Source organism: Heliangelus exortis, chromosome 2, assembly GCF_036169615.1.
Source record: "Heliangelus exortis chromosome 2, bHelExo1.hap1, whole genome shotgun sequence".
Lineage (NCBI taxonomy): Eukaryota > Metazoa > Chordata > Aves > Apodiformes > Trochilidae > Heliangelus > Heliangelus exortis.
This window is the reverse complement of record NC_092423.1, coordinates 38,339,744-38,359,752: the sequence shown is the minus strand read 5'-3', so window position 1 is coordinate 38,359,752 and position 20,009 is coordinate 38,339,744. Positions and strand designations below refer to the sequence as shown.

The following is a 20,009-nucleotide window of genomic DNA, read 5'->3' as shown; positions in this document are numbered from 1 at the left end:
AGGTACAATTTTAGTTATTTCAGTTCTAGCCTTGTGTAGATAGATTAAATGTGAATTTGGGTCTTTCTTGACACCTGATTGTATTAGGTGCAATAAATCCTTTTTCTCAAGGCCAGGTGTCTGTAGGGATGTCCACTTAGAGAAAATTAATTTATGCTAATTATCACCTTTAAGAGGTGTTCTTGTGGAGGTAAAAGGGCAAATAAAACCAGAAATTCTTTACTTGTCAATGCTGCTTCTGGGAGTCAGTGGAGCAAGGTAAAGGCTGGTCAGCCTCTGAGGTTTTTTTTTTTGGTTCGTTGGTTGGTTGTGGGTTTTTTTGTTTTGTGGTGTTTTTTGGGTTTTTTTATGTCACAAGTAGCAAAATACCCTTTTGGGCTAATGCTGTCCATCAGAATGGATTTCAATTAAAAAGAAAAAGTTATAATCCAGAAGTTTTGGGTTCTATTTTTGAGAACTCAGGGCACTGAAAATAATTGCTGCAAATAAAGGTCTGGCTGATGTTCTGGTTAATGGTGTATTTATTGTTTGCAGGGGATGCTAGCAATTTTTCTGAAAACAGCACTTGTCTAACAACAATTCTAAGTGTGGTAAAGATATTCCTGATAATAGAAAGCAAGGAATTGTGCTGTTAAGAAAGGGCACCAGAGTTAACTAGTTTCAGCACTTGTCCTTCTGCAGTCCTTTTTGTACTTGAAAAATCAAATTCTACTTTTTCACTGATATATTTCTCTTTTTTTTTTAAATTAAAAAAGTACACAAATGCAACTCAGGTATTTGTCTAAGCAGGGCTACCATAAGGCTGAATTTTAAGGTATTTGAAGCATAACATGAGCAGAAGTCATATGTGCTTTAAGGTGGGTCAGCTACTATATTGTAGCTTATAATGCCAGTTGTACCAAAAGGCTTAAAACATTTCTGAAAGAAGTGACTTACTTATTTTACATTCTAAAATGTTATTAAAAAATTAATTTTATTGATGCTTGTCAGGGACACTGCTGTGATATTGACTCAAATTTAGCTGAATTACTATGTTCTGATGGTGAATGTTTCCTCCTCTGGTTTTATTCTGGACTCAGGAGCTCTGCCCCTGCCGCCCCCCCCCCCCCCCCCCCCCTCCCCTAGGCTTTAGTTCAAGGTTACAGGACTGGAACTGCTATGGGAAAGCTGCAGTTTCAGACAAAACTTCACTTCTTGAGCTCCTGAGGTTCTAGCTGACCTTTTAAAAGATGAGGATGCACATTTATCTTGTGTTTACAGAGAGCATGTGTGTAATGTGTTTAAGTTATTAATGTTGAACACTATGGACCAAGAACTTCAAAAAGTAGGTTCTTTCTCAGAAGTAACCTAGACGTCTGGTTTTAATGTTGTTGAGCAGGAACTGAAGAAGGAAAGGTAAAAACTCTTAATTCGAGATATTTCTGAGCAGACACGGTCTTATCTAATAACAACACTGAACATATGCTTTTTTCTGAGGCAGATTTCTGCTGTGAAAGCTTAATGGCTTTTTTTTTTTTCCTCCTTTCTTCAAAGTAAATATGTGCTCAGGAAGGAGTAATAAGAACTTAGACTGTAGGGAGCCTGCTGAATATTAGCAGATTTAGTACTTTGAGGATGAAAACTTTGTTCTGGTCTCTTGTGGGAGTTTGAAATAAAAGCACAAACAGTGGTGATTGTATGTTGCATGTATATGTGAAGTTTAGAATGTATATATTCATAGGTTCCCTTTCTTTCCCCCTCCCCCTTTTAACATGTAGATTTATGAGGAATCAAAGATGAACTTGGAGCAGGAGAGGCCTTTTGTCTGCAGTGCCCCAGGCTGCTCACAGGTGAGTGAAGTTAGCAGTGGTATTAATTGAGTCCTCAGCACTAGCTCTGGCTTGTATAATGCCTCCTGATACATTAACACATGTCTAATAATAATATCTGGGTTTTTTTGTTATGTTTTAAAGTCCTTTTCCCCCTCAATTATCTCCTTACCACACAAAATATTATTAAAAATATTTAAAGCAAATACAACAGCCATTCAAAAAAGAGTTAGTAAAAGTGCTTCTGTGCCATCCCTCATCCCCAAGCCTGGTGTTTCAAGCCCAGTATTGCAGATTAATTTAGTGGCTAGCAAGGAAGGACACATTTTTCTGTCTTCTGTACCATGGAATATACTATATTTCTTATTGGATGTGGTAGCCCTCCTGATTTTTTTTTAATTTTTATACAATGATATCCTATTAACTTTTTCTAAAAATAATAATAATCTTTGATATGTCTTCCTAGTAAATATTCTCTATAGAAGATGCAGCCTGTAGATAAATTCTGCCTCAGGATGTATGCTTGGGATTCCTCATGGTTGGTGATCTGCCATGTATCTCTGAGGAAATAATCTGACCTGTAACATTAGATGTTCAGTGATCTTAAAGAAACTGAAGTGACCAGGATTATACCTGCTGAAATTTTGAATTGGGATTTCTGATGGTTTTTTTAGTGATTTTGCAGAGGAGAGGAAAGCTTTGCCCATGAAGCAATGGCGAAAGTTCCACATGTTGCACTTCTGACCCTAATTTGGTTGATAAGATTTTCTGAGTAAAAGATTCAGGCAAGGGCATCCTTTGGGTTTTTGCCACCAGCTTCCTATATCCCTCTGTTTTAAGTGATTTAGCTTGCCCGTTTCCCAGAGCCCTCCTCTCTTAATGGTGATATTTCCTGCACTAAGTGTACTTTAGGAGTTTTCAGCTGGCTGATATTTTTACAACCCTTTAGGTTCTTCTGGTGGAACGATGGGTGACTATTAACTGGGAGTGTAGATGTTGATTTTGTGAAGAGATGAAATGAGTAAAGGGAGAAATCTGAGGTTGGGTTAGCAACTGGCAAGCAGCTTTGCTCTTTCATTAACTTAGGAGCCTTTTTATGGGTGCCAGAATGCATCTTTGGGTTTGTCCCTCTTATCAAGGATTTGCCACTTCAGATCTCCACACAGTGTCAAACTTTCACCATTCTATCTTAGAGGTAGAGTAGAAGTATCTGAGCTTTATGAGCAAGTTTTATTTCCTTTTTTTCCAACTCTTAAAACACTCAAATCAGTGGACTTGAGTGAAAAAACTCAGCTATTTATTAATTTCCTCAGCAGAGAAGCCGATCCAAACAGCTCATTTAGGTGTTCAGAGAGCGAGTTTGGTTGTATACTGCTAAAGTTTGGAAAGACAAGCAATGTAGGTGTGAACTTCATCTTAAAAGACATTAATTTCCCATTTCAAAACCTGTCCTCTATTTCTTGTAAGTGAGGACTTGACAGAAGGGCACAGCGTAGCACTGCTCTCCAGCTAAGCTGCCTGGGGACTGGCTTCTCTGTCAGCCAGTGAGGATATGGATTGAGGGCTGAGGGAGTTGACCTTCTGCACAAGGAAGAAAGTAGGCTTACAAAAAAGACAGAGAAGTCTGGGCTGGAGGAGCAGTTTCTCCTCAGTTGCCCCATGCCCTCTTTAAGCTGGCAGATTTCACTGTGAAAACAGAGCGGGACTTCCATGAAGGAAAATCTCAGTTTCATGAGAACAAGACATGTTTTTCCCCCTCACAATTTCATTGAGCAAGGCCTTTCACATATTCCCTCTGCTCTTAACATAAATTTCTGGTGCTGCATTTCTTCCAGATGAGTAAGCAATGAAGCAGGATTTCACTGTGAGGAAAAGATCTTTGGGATTTTTTTTTTTTCCAGAGAATTCATTCTCATTATTTATGACGCTTTGTCTATGGGCTTAGAGAGATTCTCAGAAGGTGCAACATACTGCAACTATTTATGCTATAGCCACAAGCAAAGTCCCTTAGTCAAGAATATACTGTGTTAAAAGTCTTAAGTCACCATGACTCAGTTGTTGCCAGTTTTTAACAGTCTCCTATGTACCTGTTGCTTTAAAAAGCTGCTTTTAATTTTTTTTTTCTTTTTTCCTCAAGCCCTGGTGATACAACTCTTGGCCTTTGCTAGTCCTGGAATAACCCTGTTAAAACTATTACAGTAGTTTGTAGCAAAGGTCTGTGTACACATGTGAAGTAAACTTAACACAACCAGTCTTCCCTTTGAGCCCAAGTGTGCAAGTTCTTGACCATTTATTCAAGCTTGCCTCTTCTTTGTCTTCTTCAAAAGAAACTGTTTGTTGTAGTAGTCTGTTATCAGATTGAAAAAGAACTCATTAGTTTCTTACAAAGCACATTTCTCCACCTTCAGTGCTTGACAAAGGAAAAGTATTTAATTTAGTATCATAAAGGGTCATAAATAGTCACTACATACCAAGCACCATTGCATTGCCACTTTGAATCAAGTCAAAGCATCAGAAGTTTCCAAAATTAAAGGTGCATTTTACCTGGATACTTTTGGGTAGGAAAAGCTGGCTTTTTGGATTATTTTTGTTGCTGCTCAGCAGATATAGGTGAAGGAAAGACACAAAAGCAGAAAAATCCAGTGAAGTGATTTTAAGATATGCTGTGTTACTTTGTGTTTGCCGTGGGCTAAGAGCATACACAGCAGCAGTTATTGTAGATCCTCAGGCACGTGGTGACTTGTGAGGCTGTGGTAGCTGGGGTGGGTGTCAGAGACCCTTAGAATCAAAACTTGGTCTGCAACTTTTTCAGGCAAATTCATGACACCTTGTGGTTTGCAGCCCCAGATAGCACTGCAGCAAGTAAGTTTTTTAGTAGAGTAAAGCTATTTTGTTACTCGTAGCCGCTTGTATTTTCAAATATTCTGTTTCCTGTGCCATTTGGACACATTTCTAGCTGGATACATTTCTTTCTCTCGTTTTTGAAATTCTGTCTAATGCCAAAAGTTTATTAGAGAATTAAATTCTTCTTCTTCTGTTTTTTTTTTCTTTTTTTTTTTTTTTTTCCCCCCCCTCTCTTCCTCTCTCTTCCTCTCTCTCTCTCTGTTTGCCTGACAGCGTTTTCCAACAGAGGATCATCTGATGATTCACAGGCACAAACATGAAATGACTTTGAAGTTTCCTTCAATAAAAACAGATAATATGTTATCAGGTAAGAAGACATGAATTTGAGAATTGAGATAACTATTCAGATGATGTTGAAAGCATGACTCCTACTGGAAAGCTACTGGCAAAATACCTCCAAGCTCGGTTTTAAAAAGCCCCAGCTCCAATTAAAGAAAAAGTAGAGATGCAATAAGCTAGAATGCATATCTTTAAATGGAAAGACAGTTGCCATTCTTATGCCTTCCCACAGGTTTGGCAGGAGATGGAGAGAAATTACTGAACCTCAGCCATGCTGGCAGCTCTATCACTGCCTCCCGTGTCAACATGCCAGTGAAATGTAGGCACTTAAGCCCATGTCAGCTGGGAGCCCAGCAGCGAGTGTGTTAATGAAGTGCATTTGCACTGTTCCTATAAGACTCACTATTTAAGTTTGACAGGCTCACTTCAGCAGCTCTAGCGGGCCAGCATCATGTGGAACCTGTACACAGTAAATATCTGTAAGGCAAACCAGTGGGTAACATCCAGGACTCTTTCCCCCCGAGGGTAACCATTTCTTTCTCTGCCTTTCCCCTGCCATACACGGAGGTTCTTTGGTATTATGTGCAGTTATATAAAGCCTTTAGTTTCTTAGGTACTTTGTTAATACTCTTGACTGAGTAACCACACATCTGTGGCCTACTGGCATTCAATGAGGGCTGGGTAAGGTCAAGCTAACCTTAATCTGACCGCTTCTCTCCTCTCCTGTTCCCTTTTCCTATTGTATGTTCCTCAGGCTGTGGCAATTGGTTATAAGGAATAAAATCACAGGAATTTTTAAGGTTTCAAAGTAATTTTAGGACAAAAACCCATGAGACAAATGTGTGTATGGATGTTAACCAGTGGTTGGTATTCATCTTTTTCGAGGTAAACTTTGCCATTTATGTCCAATAGGTATAGTGATTAAGGGGTCTTTAGCAGACTACCTCTTTTATGGATAAACAGTTTCCACTTTTGTGAAAATCAAAATGGGGTAGTAATTGCTTGCATACATTTATTTTAGCACCTTTTGGTTTGTTGGACTCCAGTAAGAAATCAGACAAACCTTGTCCCAGATAGAATTTATTTTCCTCTTCCACTTAAAAATTCCATAGTGGACTAAGTTTAGAAAGGAGCAGTACACAGCATGTTGAAGATGAAACATTTTAAGATGCCTGTGTGCCAGCTGTGCCTGCAGAATCCTGTGTTATCAAGCACGAATGAGGAAATGCTGCTCTTGCACTTGGCTGTGTCCTCTCGCAGTGAAACTACTTGAAGATATCTGTACTGTGGGCACATTAACACTGTGAAAGCACTGGCGTTTTAAGAACTTTTATTCTAACTTTTTTAGAGCTTTTGTTAGAACTTTCTGTTTGGAAAGTCTTCTGCTTGAAGGAAGCTTCTAAGGAGCATATTCTGTGCCCAGGAAATCCCTGAGTAGAGTAGCTCCATATGTGTATGGTAGCTTCTATGAGATAACCATCCTAGTTGGTTGCTTTCCCAGGCAAAATCCTCTGATTGACCTCCACCACTACCACCAGTAAGTGGGGCTCCTAGACCTCCAGTTAGCCAACTGAGCACATAGAAATGCAGAATTCTGTGGCCAGAAAGGCTCCAAGATTGCTTCTGAGGGATGTGTTCTTTTGCGTTTTGTGGATGATGATCCTTTGTAGTAATGGACACGAGTAAAAAGCTGCATGTGTTATCAAATGTGCCTGACCATAGTGGTCTGGCAGCCTGGGTCTGCTGTGTATGATTTTTCTTTTTGTGTTTGTTTGGTGGATTTGTTCTGCATTTTGCAATCCTTCGTTTGGAAGCATCGTAGATCATCTACTTTCTGCAGGGAGACATTGAAAAATAGTTGTTTCATTACCCACCTAAACCCTGGGGAAATCTAAATACCTTAAAGTTTAAGATGTTTTATTCTTAGATTTCATAATGAAAAATTAATGATATATGGGGAAAAGAGACAGACTTTTCTCTTAGACATTTGTCTTCATGTCTTCCTTCTTGTTTTTTGCATTTTTGCTTATTTGACTTTTTTAAAAAATTTGTTTCTGTCATCAGTAGGTTCAAAGAATTGCAGCAGCAATTACCCTATAATAAACCAGGTGCAGTGACAGTGTGTGGTGGCTTTTTTTTCCTCCTTTTTTTAAAGTTAAGGTGCCTAGGAGTCAGATTTTCTTCTTTTTTCCAGTGTGTTGTGTTGTGTTGTATTTTAATCTTTTAATTGTTAGTAATAAATAATGCAAAATAATGGCCTGTATGCTTTCAGGTAGCCATTAGAATTATCTGCTTTGTTTCCAGAGACATCTAATGCCTAGCTTAGGGTCAGTATAATATCAATAATATTTAACACACACTAAGCATATCTTATATAAACTATTACTGGAGGTAGGCACTAAAAGAGGGGCTGTTGCTCTTATACCAGTACACCAGTACCAGTACACCAGTACACCATCTTAGTAATTAGGCAAAATATGACTTGGGGAGTAACAGGTTTTCTCGTGTGAAATCTTAGCTGAGTTCTGACATACCAATTTTTAAGTGAGAGGTAAAGTTTTATGTTGTTGTTGTGTGGAGGGGGAGCAGTGTTTAATTAACAAGGTTCTGTGACCTGACTGACATTACTTGTGCCATGCTGGCTTGTCTAGCCATGAGCTTCCTGGTTATCAACTAGGAAGCAGCTGATAAATTTGCTTAACTTTTTAAATGCTGGCTGAAGAAGTTTTGTTAAATCTAGTGACTCCCAAATGAGTTCTGAAACTCCAGATAGATAGATAGATTAATAGCTTTGTTTTCTGACTGTATAAATGGAAACGAAGCTGGCTCAAGGCACTGTGTGAAAATGCAACTGATCCTTTTGTTGGATCATTTGACATTACTTTTAAGACTGTAGTGTTTTTTGTTTCTTTTTATGTATTTTATTTATGTATTTTATTTTTGTCTGTTACAAAGCCTTGTTGTATGTATAGATTGTAAGTCATTGACAGTTTCCATTTTCATCTTTCTTAGCCAAAAAAGAGCTGTTTGAGATAAGACAGAATATCTTGTGTAAGTTTTGCATGCTAGTCATCATTGCAGAAAAATTTTGTAGCTAGGTTGACTAAACAAGATGTCAGCCCTGCTGTTGTGCTAACTAAACATTGCTTTGCTTTAGAATTGTATTTTGCAGTTTGTCAAAAGCTTTTTTATTTTAAACACCAAAATACTAGTGTCTATGGGACAGACTCTTCCTGCCAGGTAAGTACTAATAGTGACATGGAACTGAAATTTGGGAGCCCTGAGATTCCCATGGTATCAAATTTGGTAAAAGAAGGAAAAGATTGACTCTTTACCACTGCTGGAGGAAGGGGGAAGTCCTTCTGAAAGTACTGCTAGCAGATACAGAAGAGGCCAGGATCATCTACATAGAAACTTTGTTTTTTTCCTGTTTCTATTTACTGAGATCCAATCCTCTGGAATTCTGGGGGTAAAGCCTGCTGTGGAGGTAGAAACAATCTCCTCTAGATGAAAAAGTGTATGTATTAAAAGTTGTGCAAATGTATGACTTTTCCCAGGTGTCAGTGATGTAACTAATGGCATCGTTGCTTGGCTTATTCTTTTCTCCTTGTGATTTACAAAGGGAGGTTTATCTAGGCATGACTTTTGTGGAGAGCAAAATTATTTGATATAGGGAAAGAGAATGTGGAAGGATTTCTTATTCATTTCTGTGTCCCTTGCTTTATGAAATAATGAAGTGAAAAGTTTTCTAAAATTAAACTGGTCAGGTTCTGAGTGACCAGAAGAAATTTTAGATGTATTGTACCCCTACAGAAAGTCCAACCAGCATTTTAAACAGTGGTTCTTTAAGCAGTGAAGTTCCTGGGAGCCCTCATCTGTGAGCCCTGGGTGAGAGCAGTTCCACCAGGTACAACTGGGTGCGTCTCCTCTTCTCTTCCAACACCTGCTTGAGGTTTCATGACTTGGAGCTGCTTGGTGCACTTGGGAAGCAACCTGACAAATCAGTGAAGAAACACTGAATTTTTCAGGACATTCCTCTTTCCTTGTGGCTGCTTGATGGGCAGCCCTTCAAATTTCAGTGCTATCCCTATTACTCTGACTTTGTTATCCTTGTGTGAAAGTACAACAGGGGTAAGTATGTAACTTAAACAGAGCCCACAGCTGAACAAGCCAAACCCCTGTTATTACTGTGCATCAGACTAAACAATTTTTTTTTATTTAAAGAAAGATGAAGAATCATGTTACACACTTTGGAGCTGTGCAGCTAGATATCTCTTCCTGAATCTGATTTATTATTTTTTTTTCAAAATGAAAGCTTGTTTCATATAACTGTCCTTTGGTTCTCCAATTTTTTCTCAAATGGTGTCATGCTTTGAAGTTTTCATTTGTGCTTTGAGGGATAAAATTCTAGGTTCCAAGGTAGTTTTAAAAAATGTGTTCTGTTTATAAATAAACTCTTAATATAGCAAGCTAATGTGACATTTCTTGGGCTGCTGTTTTGAAAGCAAAGTATTGAGACTGAGTGTCCTTTCTATGACTATTATTTCAGTAATTAGAAAAACAAAACAAAACAACAAAAAACAAACTAGAAACCAAACAACATTTGCATAGCCAAACATAATAAATATATACTGGGATCTCTTCACTGAAGACTTCAAATTTCTCATTGCCTTATAGCATATAGTTTTCAATTAGTCTGGAGAATCAGGTATCACCTGAGGCACTAGGGACAGGTTTTCAAATGGGTCAGAAGTAAAAATATGCTGAGTATTATCGGATTCTGGTCAGAATCTGATTGCTGAGGGCTTCTGAAATCCTCTTCTGTAAGAAGCAAGTTGGCTTGGGATCTGCACAAGTGAGACTCCGGCTCTGGGGCTCTTATGTTTTCCACTTAAAGTTTTGGGGTTTATTTAAAGTAAATGTTTCTTGCAGACTTTCTGTCCATGACTATGTCATCAGAGTAATACTCAGCTTGAAATGACTTAGAAATAGCTGCCTAAGTAATTGTCAGATGACACAGGTTCTCCTGTGACTGGCAGCTGCCCGGAGGTTGATGCCTCAAGGTGTAATAAACTAATTCTGGTAGAACTAATTCTGGGATGGAAAGACTTTACATGCCAGACAGTGGGACTGGGTTGGGATGGCAGGTCAGTATAATAGCCAGATACCTAGGGTTAACCCAGATAAACCCATATCCCAAGCTGCCCACTTCAAAATGCAGCTTGAGCCAATAAAGTCCTGGGCTGTGTGGCTCACAGCATGCATGCTGACAGCTTCCTGCAGGAACACGTGTCCTCAGCAGGAATGCTTAGAGTGGTAATAGCTCTGTCTGAGTTTCGGTCCAGATGGGTCTGGCACATCCAGTTGCTGAAGTACAACAAATCAGAGCCCTGTTCTGAGTCAGCCTGCAATAGTTGTGGGCACTGGTGATAGCAACAAAAGGTTTGTTTGTGCCAACGGGGAACAGTAAAGTCAGGCACAAGCTGTTGGAACTACTAATGCATTTTTAAGCGTTGAGAATTAGGAATATTTTATTAATTCTGGGAGACCTGAATGTGACTTATGCTAGGGTCTCTTTTGTGGTATCATTCCCATTTAAAAACCAAGGGCTTGGCTAATGTAGGTAAAAGGATTACTGTGGTGTTAAGAGGAATGTTTTCTATAAGTTTGCTCACCCCCTGAGGGAGGACTCATGTTTTGTCAGGGCAACATAGTTGGTTGCCTCAGGAGCAAATAATGCCCATTGGACTTGGTTGTCTTCAAATCCTGAAACCACTGGGTGCAGTGTAAGTGCAATTTATCTATTGTACTGTGTAAAGTTTCAGTGTTTCAAAATTTGTATCTTTATCAGTTCTTCACTCGTACAAACACAGTGTTTTTGTGAACTTCTGAATGTTAAGGGATGATGTATTACAAGGCTGGATGGCAGCTCTTGGTTTACATCTGGCTGAACTGGCTTCCAGAAAGTCTATGGATGGAGTTCAGTCTGGGGGGTGGTGGTGTCCCCTGCTTCCCCCTTCCACCTGGAAGGAGAAGGGGGCTGTCTTAAAATCTTGCCCTGAATTCTTGCCACTCTCATTTCAGGGCTGTAGAAACCTTGTGGGGAGACTGAGGTAGTAATTTAAGGTCACCATGTCAGTATGTAGGTGGTATAAATAATGTCATTAATCTATTAGCTTTGATGCTTAAGTGATGAAGTAGTTAAGTGGAAAGATCAACTATAGGTAGCAGAGCACATGATTATCTCAGACTGCTTGAGCTTAAGATACACTTTCAGCATGTGCAGAGTAATGCTGATGAGGCCTTTATCCATTTGAAATCACATTCTTGCTCTGGGTTGTGTGTTTCCACTGTTAGGATAGATTTAGGTCACTGAAAGAATTTTTTTTTTTCTTTGGTGTGTGTGTGTGTCTTATATTCATGGTATGGATGCTGAACAGATTAGGAACAGGTGCCTGATCACCACCTTGTTACACATTAAGTTGCCTCTGACCTCATGTAGCCTGTTGTAGTAATACCTGATTTCTGGATCAGCTGTGTACCTTTATGAAAAATAACACCTTATCTGTGTTAGTGTATTCTGCATTACTGTCCAAATTCTGGGCTTAAACAACTCTTAAAAAAAACCATCAGGATTTTTGGTTTTAGTTTAAGTGCTGCCATCAACTTCTTTATGAAATCCTAGTTTCTCATCCTGGTCATGAAACTGATACCTTACTTATTTCATATGGATAAACCACTTCTGAAAAGAAAGGCTTGACAGTGATTATTTTTCTACAAAGCAATCATGTTGTTCACTACAAAAACATTAAATCCTTTTTGGAAGCAGGATCTATTTCTCCTGCTTTTTAGTGCACTTAATTTCCAGTACAAATTCCAGTCCAAGGGCCAAAGACAACTCGGGTGTAAATCTACTGATTTGAGTGAGGTTACCCTGGAGATTAGTTTGGCACTATTTATTTAGGATATGGACCTGTAAAGTGGTGAGTGTCCTCAGCTCCCATCAATGTCAGCACCTCATTGACTCAGCTCCTTGTGCTGAGTTCTTGCAAGATTCTTGGAAAGTTTTTTGTTTCTGAGTTTGGTAATACAGTAGTTAGCTGTGAAAACTAATAGATAAATACGTGTACGTTCCCAAATACTTGAGTTTTGTTTCCTTTAAGCTCATAAGTAGGATGCTCAAGCCAAAAGAAATAAAGCAGCATTTTAAGTTAAGGACTTGCTTTTTATGTCACAGCAATATGTTGCATTGGATATAAAAATACAAGTGAGTGTATTTACCTTCAAATGACTGGAGAAGGTAAAGCTTGTAGGACCACACCTGACAGAGGTGGAAATTTGCCTCAGTTGCTTCTATAATGGAAGAGGCTCATCCTCTCAGTTTCCACACAGAGGCTGTTTTGCTTTTGGTTGCATTCCCTTGATGCAGCCTTTTGTTTAGGGATGACTGTGTATTCCTTTACAGATCATGTAAAATTAATTTTATCTGGTAAGTGTTCCCTGTAAAGGGGAAATAGTAGAATTTGAGACAGTTTAGCAAGGTACAAGAAACCATTTTTTCTTCCAGGACTCACTGAAGCAGGAAGCTTTTTTCTGAGGTCAGAATTAGCCCAGTGTGGGCAACTGGGATTAGTAGGGAAGAGTTTTTTTAAGTTATTATCTAAAGTGTGAATTTCAAGTAGAATCGTTGTCAATGACTCTGTAGAAGGTGATTTTTTTTTTTTTTTAAGAGAGTGGATCCAATATTTCCATAAAATTAGGTACTGACTAGTACCTAATACTAGATGGAGCTAGAATGGGGACTTGGGAAGAAGCAACTAACTTGCAAGAGAAGATTTTTTTTCACTACTTTTTTTTTTAATGTATGTAAAGCTGATAGCACCGTATGGATTCTCTCCTGCTTTTGCTAGTACTGTTCTGTATTGATGCCTGGGGGGATGAGGAAATGGAGATGGGGTAGTTATGGCCTTGCCTCAGAATGGTTGGAGCTGCCTCAGAGAAGACTTTTCGGGTGTCCTTGGTTCCCAAGTTTGGGCTTGATTTTTCACTTCCTAAGGAAAGACTAGGTGAGGTCATCACTGAAACAACAGTCCACAGGGTAACTGAGCTCATTTTGCAGGTTTTTGAAAAGAAGGTTAAAAACCTTGTACCTTCAGTTCCTCCTTCCTGTGGCATTAAAGAGAATCCTGTCCTTCCCTGAGTTAGTGTTGTGAGGGCAAAAAATACCTAAAGATGAAGGCATGCATTAAAACAATCTTTTGACTCCATATCCCATGGTTAGCAACACTTTCAGGTATAAAACACCTAAGGATGCTTCCTTGGGGTCCATGTTTAACATTTCATATCTTTTCCTAATGTCATTTTGGTCCTTCTCCAAAAATTGTGTTATAAATCCTTTTTCCCCGGCTAACTTGATGTGTGTTACAAAGTGTGTGTAGCTTTGAGGTGGTTTTCAAGTGTCTGTAGCATTTCAAGCACTTGAAGGCATTAACCAGTGTGTGTGTGTTTATGTAGCAGTTACCTGTGTGCTGCATCATGAATGCGCATTAACGTGCACGTTGAGCATTTTTTTGCATGCAGCTGTTATTGGAGGCTTACAGACTGTTGTAATGACTGTTTGCAGAGATGAAGGGTATGTGTACTTGTGTTGCATGCACTGTGAAAACCCAGCCTGTTGTCTTTCTTGCTGGATGATGACTGCTGCCTGTTTTGGGCCACCCTAGGCAAGCGCTGCCTGCCTGCAGCGCACGGTGTCAGAATTCAGTGCTGTGTGGTGTGGCTTTAGCTGTGGTGTGGCAGGGCTTGGAAGGCATGGAGATGTTAGCTAGGACTTCTCTTTTCCTGGAAGACTGCTTAATTGTCTCCCTCTCCTTTTTGATGTCAAATACCAATGATCCTCTCTTGTCATATTCTCAGATCAAACTCCGACGCCAACACGCTTCCTGAAGAACTGTGAGGAAGTTGGCCTCTTCAATGACATTGATTGCTCCCTAGAGCACGAGTTTAGGAAGGCACAAGAAGAAGAGAACAACAAAAGGGTGAGTGTGATGAACCTTTCCTCCTCTTCAGGTTTCTTGAAAAGTTAAAGGACACTGTGAAAGCAGATTGAGCTCTGCTACCTCGTAGTAACCTTTTGGTTAGAAACTAGGTGGCACTGTAAGTTGCGACATGCTTTTTAAGCTGTTGAAACAGTTGACAAAAATAAAAAAAACACAAACCAAGAAAAAAACCTCCAGCATTAAATTTCCAAAAGTGTGTAACTGTGTTTGCCAGGGTTTGATTCCAAGTCTCTGCTTTTAAGTAAACTATAACACAAACTACACACCTCTGGAGGGAGAGGCTTGGGAAAATTATATCGTCTTTGAAGTGAGGATTGCAAACTTGCTCAAATATGTTACAGTTAGATGTGGATTATGAAGGAGTGTTTATTTCAACAAAAAGGAAGGAAAAAAAAAAAGAATTTTTGCTCTTTCCTTTGCAACACGTCGGGCCCCTGGGTTTATTAGTCATCATTACCAGCTTTATCGTGTTTCTGCATTTCTCATAAAGTATTCATGCTGAAGGGGAAACTTTAACTTGAATTACCTAGTAGATAACATATCCCATTTCCAATTAGTATTCTTTCAGTCTCAGTATTTGTGAGTTTTGGTTGAATAACTTGGGCCATTTTGTATGGAGTTAAGTGTAGTCTTGTGCCCAAAGGTTGTTAGAGTGTTTTGAGGGATCCTAAAGAGCTCTGAAAAATTTCAAGCAATTGTAAAAGAGCTTAATGCACTACAGAAGCCAGGAAGAGGTAATTCATGAAGCTTTAACTTTTCAAATAAGATCTGAAGTTCTGGTTGCTTTTGAGAATTAAACCACTGGAGTAATATGGGGCTTCCTACAGGATCCTATTGCTCCCTGGAGCCTTTCACCGACTGCTCAGTACCTCCCCTTCACAATGTTCCCATTTGTGCCTCTTCCTTGCCCCCTCTTCCTTGCCTACCCCCCTCTCCTGCCCCCCCCCCCCCCCATTTCTGCAGCTCTTGGAAATTCCTGTCTGAAGTGTCCCCTGCTGTAACATTTCCCCAGCAGTTGAACATTGTGTTATTTGGCTTAATTCTCATGGTAATCTCTATTTGTCTGATTTAAACATTACCTGGGATGACAGACTAAAAGTAGGAAAAGGTGGCCATGAGGCAGCTACCTTACTAAAGCCAGAGGTCACTTCTCTTTAGCTTGCTTCAGCATTATTTTGCCTTTCAGAGTGTCTGTGCCTCCAATTGCAGTGGCTTCCTCTAAAGTTATTCTTCCTTGTAGCTGCTGCATTGTGTCATTTGCTTTGCCTGCTGGTAATTGAAATCCAGAGGTAGCAGCATTTAGGGCTCTTGAGGTCTGCAAAGTAAATGCCCAAAAGGGCTTTTTTTTTGTGAAAAAGAGGCAAAGCTGGTTGCTGAGGTGCAGAGCAGGAGACAGGACTTGTAAAAAGAGGATGGGAAGGGAGTCTAAGAGTAGTTTGGTTTTGGCATATAGGGAAGGGAGTCTAGGGGTGGTTTATTTGTGGCACAAGGAAAGAGTCTGAGGACAGATAGAGGAGAAAAGGAAAGAGGCTGAAGCAGCAGGGATGCTGATCAAGTAAAAAGAGCGTCCAAATTTGAGAGAATCCAAGTTTTGGTCAAGGACTGGGAAAATAGCCCAGAATGACCCTCACAGATTTGTGTGCAGCTTTTGTGACAAATGTTAGGAAACAGCTATGTAATGAGATAAATGTGTCTAATTTTAGATTTAACTTGTTAAAACTCTGTGTCTTATGTGCTGCAGAGGGGAGTCTCAGCCAGAATCAAGGAGACCATTTCTGTACATTCCTACTTCTTTGTGAATTACAGGATTCCTGAGCGATTCTTCCTGCATGGTGTTTATTATCCAGGAGTAGGAGATGAGGAGAAATCTACTGATGTGAACTTCTGTGCAGTTAGCCACAGATTGTCACACTTGATGTTGCTGAGCCCATTTCAGTTTACAAGGGGCAGTTGCACAATCTGATTAAAACCTAGACAAGGGCATCAAATTACCTGATAACTCCAGTTGTTTAACAGCCTCTGGAAATCTTATTCTGCCCTCCTACCAACCCCTGCAGCTGCCATTGGTGGTCTCCAGGGAGCAAATGAGTGATGGGGAAGAGGGAAATAATTTAAAAAATTAAAAAAAAAAAAAGGGGGGGTGAAAAAAGAAACAAAAAAAGAGGGCGGGAAGAAAAAAAAGCAGAAGTCCTACTAGCCAGCTAACCTGTAACATTTGCTTTGTGTTTCCAATTAGTCTGCTGTATGTTCTTTCTTACATTACCGACTGACTGTCAGATAGGAATCTGAAGTGGGCCTCAGTAGGGCTTTACACAGATGCAAGAGACAAAGGCCACACCAGAAAGGGACTCCTTGAGCTGCAGCTATTGCTAAAAAATCCATCCCATCCCTGGAATATGAGTGCAATGTAGCGTGATCCTAATGGACCTACCTACACTTGGAGACTAAGGCTGGCTGCATGGGAGTCTTACTCAATGCTTGGAAGAGTCTTTCAAAACTATTTTTGGTCATACTAATTTCTCTGGATCTTGAAAGAAATAGTTTTATTCATTTTAGGATATCGCTGTGGCTTAGCACACAGCTTGACACTGATTTCTTGTAAGAGAAATATTTTGGACTTTTTTCTCTCCTTGAGAGTTATGATTTGAAAACTCAAAGACTGAAGTTCAATTACCTGCCTTCTTTTTTTGTCTGTTTGTTTTGTTTTCCCCTTTTCCTTTTTTTCTCTTGTGAGTGTGAGTTTGTGTAATCCATGTTTGGGTAATCCATGATAATTTGTTGTGGTTAACATGGTTATGTGGACCAGTTATGTGGATTAGCTGTGAACCACTTGGTGCACGATTTTAGGAGGCACCCTGTGTACCTTTTTTTTATTTATTATTTATTTATTTTCTTTAAGGTAGTATTGTAGGGATACATTATATTTATATGATTTATATCAGAGCTGCTTATCAAGAAACAACTCTCTTAACGTCTTTCTGTCATAGTTTCTCATGTATAAGGTGGGATTAGTGTTGCTTTCTGCCTCCCATACTTGATATGACTGTAAGCTCATCTGTCAAGGACCTTCTCTTAAAATATACATAGTCCATCTTTTGCTTGGGGACCAAGTGGACTCAGTAATAGTGATAATGATGATGATGATGATGATGATGATGATGAACTCCAAGACCTGAATTGAAATGAGAAAAGCAAAGTTATAAATGGAAGTGAAGATTGTCATTTTGGCTCTTCTGTTGCCTATACCTTAAAATATTAGCTGGAAGTCTCCACTTGAGAAAGAGTGAAAGATAAAGAGGCTTTACTCCCTAAATGTAAAGGATGCTATAGGTCAGCAAAAAGCATATTGATAAGCATATGAGAAAGAGGTTTTTTGCATCCTCCTGACTGCACTCTTCCTGACACAAGCATCCTACCTGCTAAATTCACCACCAAAGTTAACACACGTAAAAGCATACCTATACTATATTTCTACTTGCAAAAGCATAAATATTAAAGCTCTTAGGAGCTTGAGGCAGGCAGCAAGTGACAGCTTGGCCCTGGGCAAAATTTGCAACCCATATCAACACAACAGGTAGTGCTGGCAGATGGGAAGACTGTCTTAGCCTACTAGCTGCAGGTTTTAGGTTTATACCACTCAAAGCACTAAGTATCCAAAGCATATCTACTGGGTTATACTTGCAAGCATACAACCTTTGCTGCTGCTGGGTAGCCCCTGCTGTCACATCTTTTTGTGAGCATTGAGGTTGGGTCCGAAAGGGTAATGTTAAAGATGGGAAGAGTCAGGATCTGTTTCTGAATAAGTAGTTGGTCCTGCTTCATTAAAATGCATCTAGCCTGACCTCCCTGCATGAAATCAGAAGAGCAAAAATATGCTAAGTGTAGCATGAAGAGTACTACAGAAAGTAGTGTTTAGAAAACGTGAGTTGAATATTTTTATCATGAGGGCATATTAAAAATCACATTCTGCTTATGCCAGGGTTTGGGTATATCACTTCCTAAGGCTTATCCTGCAACTTTGAAATATTCTAATCAGTGTTCAGTGCTGCAAGCTCATATGTAAACTGTGCTAATGAGGCAGAGAAACACCTATTCTCAACTACATTTTGGTTTTAATGTGGGTTGTTCAGCATCAATTCAACAAGTTCATGGCCAGCAAGTCCTCTCCATGACTTTATATTCTGGTTCTAAGTATGCTATCTCACTCCAGACACCTCATTGCTCAAAAGGCATCAGGAAATTGAAGTAGTCCAGTACAGAAAAAGAACAAAACCCAATATAGGGTACTTGGAGTTTGAATAAGTACAGTCTACAGAATGATTAAAATCCAGTTTAGTTGTGTTAAGCAAGGGATGATGCTACAGTCAGATGTGTATTTGAAAGGCATAGATTTGGTTTGGACTTTCTAAGTTCTCCTTGTATTGGGTATATATTTCTGTGTATCAGCATAAAAAGATAAAACAAAATGCACTTGTCTACCTTATACCAACTCACTGTTTCATGCTGAATTCAGTGACTCAGATCTCCAGAACAGAATTCTTGCAAATGTTTTCTGAATGTCATAGCTCTGTGCTGTAGCCTATGAGTTTGGTGAAGAAGACCTAATTCAAGGCAAGTGGGAAACGATGGAATCTGTCTCTTGGATAGGTGTAGTTTGGTGAAAAATTTAACTTCATTTCCTCACTTTATTTAAATTTTATACAGTACATACCTGGCTTACAGGTTTTCCCCTCTGTCTTTTGAAAAGTATGCAAACCCATCATGATGGGTTTTTTTTAAAAGGAAACCTTTGAGATAAAAAGCAAATACCAAATCAGTATCCCTAAATTTCATGGAATAACTACATCTAATAAGCATTTCTTGTACAAACTTTGTGCAGTTTGCTGCTGTTTTCTTTTTTGGAGGCTTATTGTAAGTTATCTAAGGAAAAGAGCCTGGTACTGTTTCTCTCAGGTTAATAGTGAGAGAAGCAGGCCCTGGGGTACATGCTGTCCATTTGTAGAAGATGCCATTTTGAAGTCTTCTGACTTTCAGAATAGGAGAAGCTTCAAGAGCTGTGTTGGTTGGATAACAGAAAGCACCTTGTATCTTGTTTTATTCTAGTCTATTATTCTGTTAAAGGAGAAAGTTCACTCAGAACTGTAATCATTGACAGTACAGTAGTGAACACAGCAGTACAGTAAATGGGACCTTTAGACAGGAAAGGGTGATATGATACCCCTATATGAAAAGAAAAAAAGATATCTGTATATTGATAAAGCATATTGTATAAATTTTTGTGTTTTAGAGGCCTATGTTGTAATACTAATAGGCTATATAGTAATGTTGGCAATGCACTGTGGTGGTGATGGAAAAGAACAGGGATGAAGGGTTCGTTATGGTGGTTGGCTTGGCTGATGGACAAAAAATTCAACACTCACCATTTATGAAAAGCAGCTACCTTCCCCAGGAGGTCACTCCTCTGACTCTTCCCCCCTCACATGATTAATGTGCAGCAGAGAGCCTTGTTTCAAGAATATGTATACGTTTTTTGTCCAGTTTTCTAGTAATTCAGGACAGGAGACCTGAAGATTGATTTCCTTTTAAAAATGGTCTTGTGGGGGGTGGTGTCAATGCTGCAGAGCAGTCTGACTCCTGAGTGCCCTGCCTCTACAGCAATCACATTAGCTCCAGTTCTCCAGCTTCCCTTGTGAATACCCCCAAATCTCTGTGGGGTCACTGAGAAGAACAGTGTGCTGGTAGACATTTCAGAGGCAACTGCTCTAAAACAGCTGAATTTCACTTGTGAAGTAATACAAACCAATAAACTCATAAACCTGTTCCTGGAGCATTTTTGACTTGTTGGCTGACAGTCTGTACAACAGAAGAAAAACAAAGACCTCTGCTTAAATGCTTACTACTTTTTTTTTTTAATTGTTCAATCAGAAATACACACATATATACATTCTCCCTGCATTTG

The 20,009-nt window shown here is 39.3% G+C and overlaps 1 protein-coding gene across 5 annotated transcripts in view; it reads left to right on the top strand.

Annotated features, from left to right (window-relative positions):
- CREB5 (cAMP responsive element binding protein 5) overlaps nucleotides 1-20,009 on the top strand; it is a 259,619-nt gene that overhangs the window by 39,582 nt on the left and 200,028 nt on the right. For 4 of the 5 annotated variants that reach the window (XM_071735594.1, XM_071735593.1, XM_071735596.1 and 1 more), the window contains 4 exons: nucleotides 1,758-1,829; nucleotides 4,926-5,019; nucleotides 8,004-8,042; nucleotides 13,908-14,029. In XM_071735594.1, the coding sequence (XP_071591695.1) occupies nucleotides 1,758-1,829; nucleotides 4,926-5,019; nucleotides 8,004-8,042; nucleotides 13,908-14,029 (327 nt within the window). The remainder of the gene's footprint in view (nucleotides 1-1,757; nucleotides 1,830-4,925; nucleotides 5,020-8,003; nucleotides 8,043-13,907; nucleotides 14,030-20,009) is intronic. The other variant, XM_071735597.1, reaches the window with a different exon arrangement.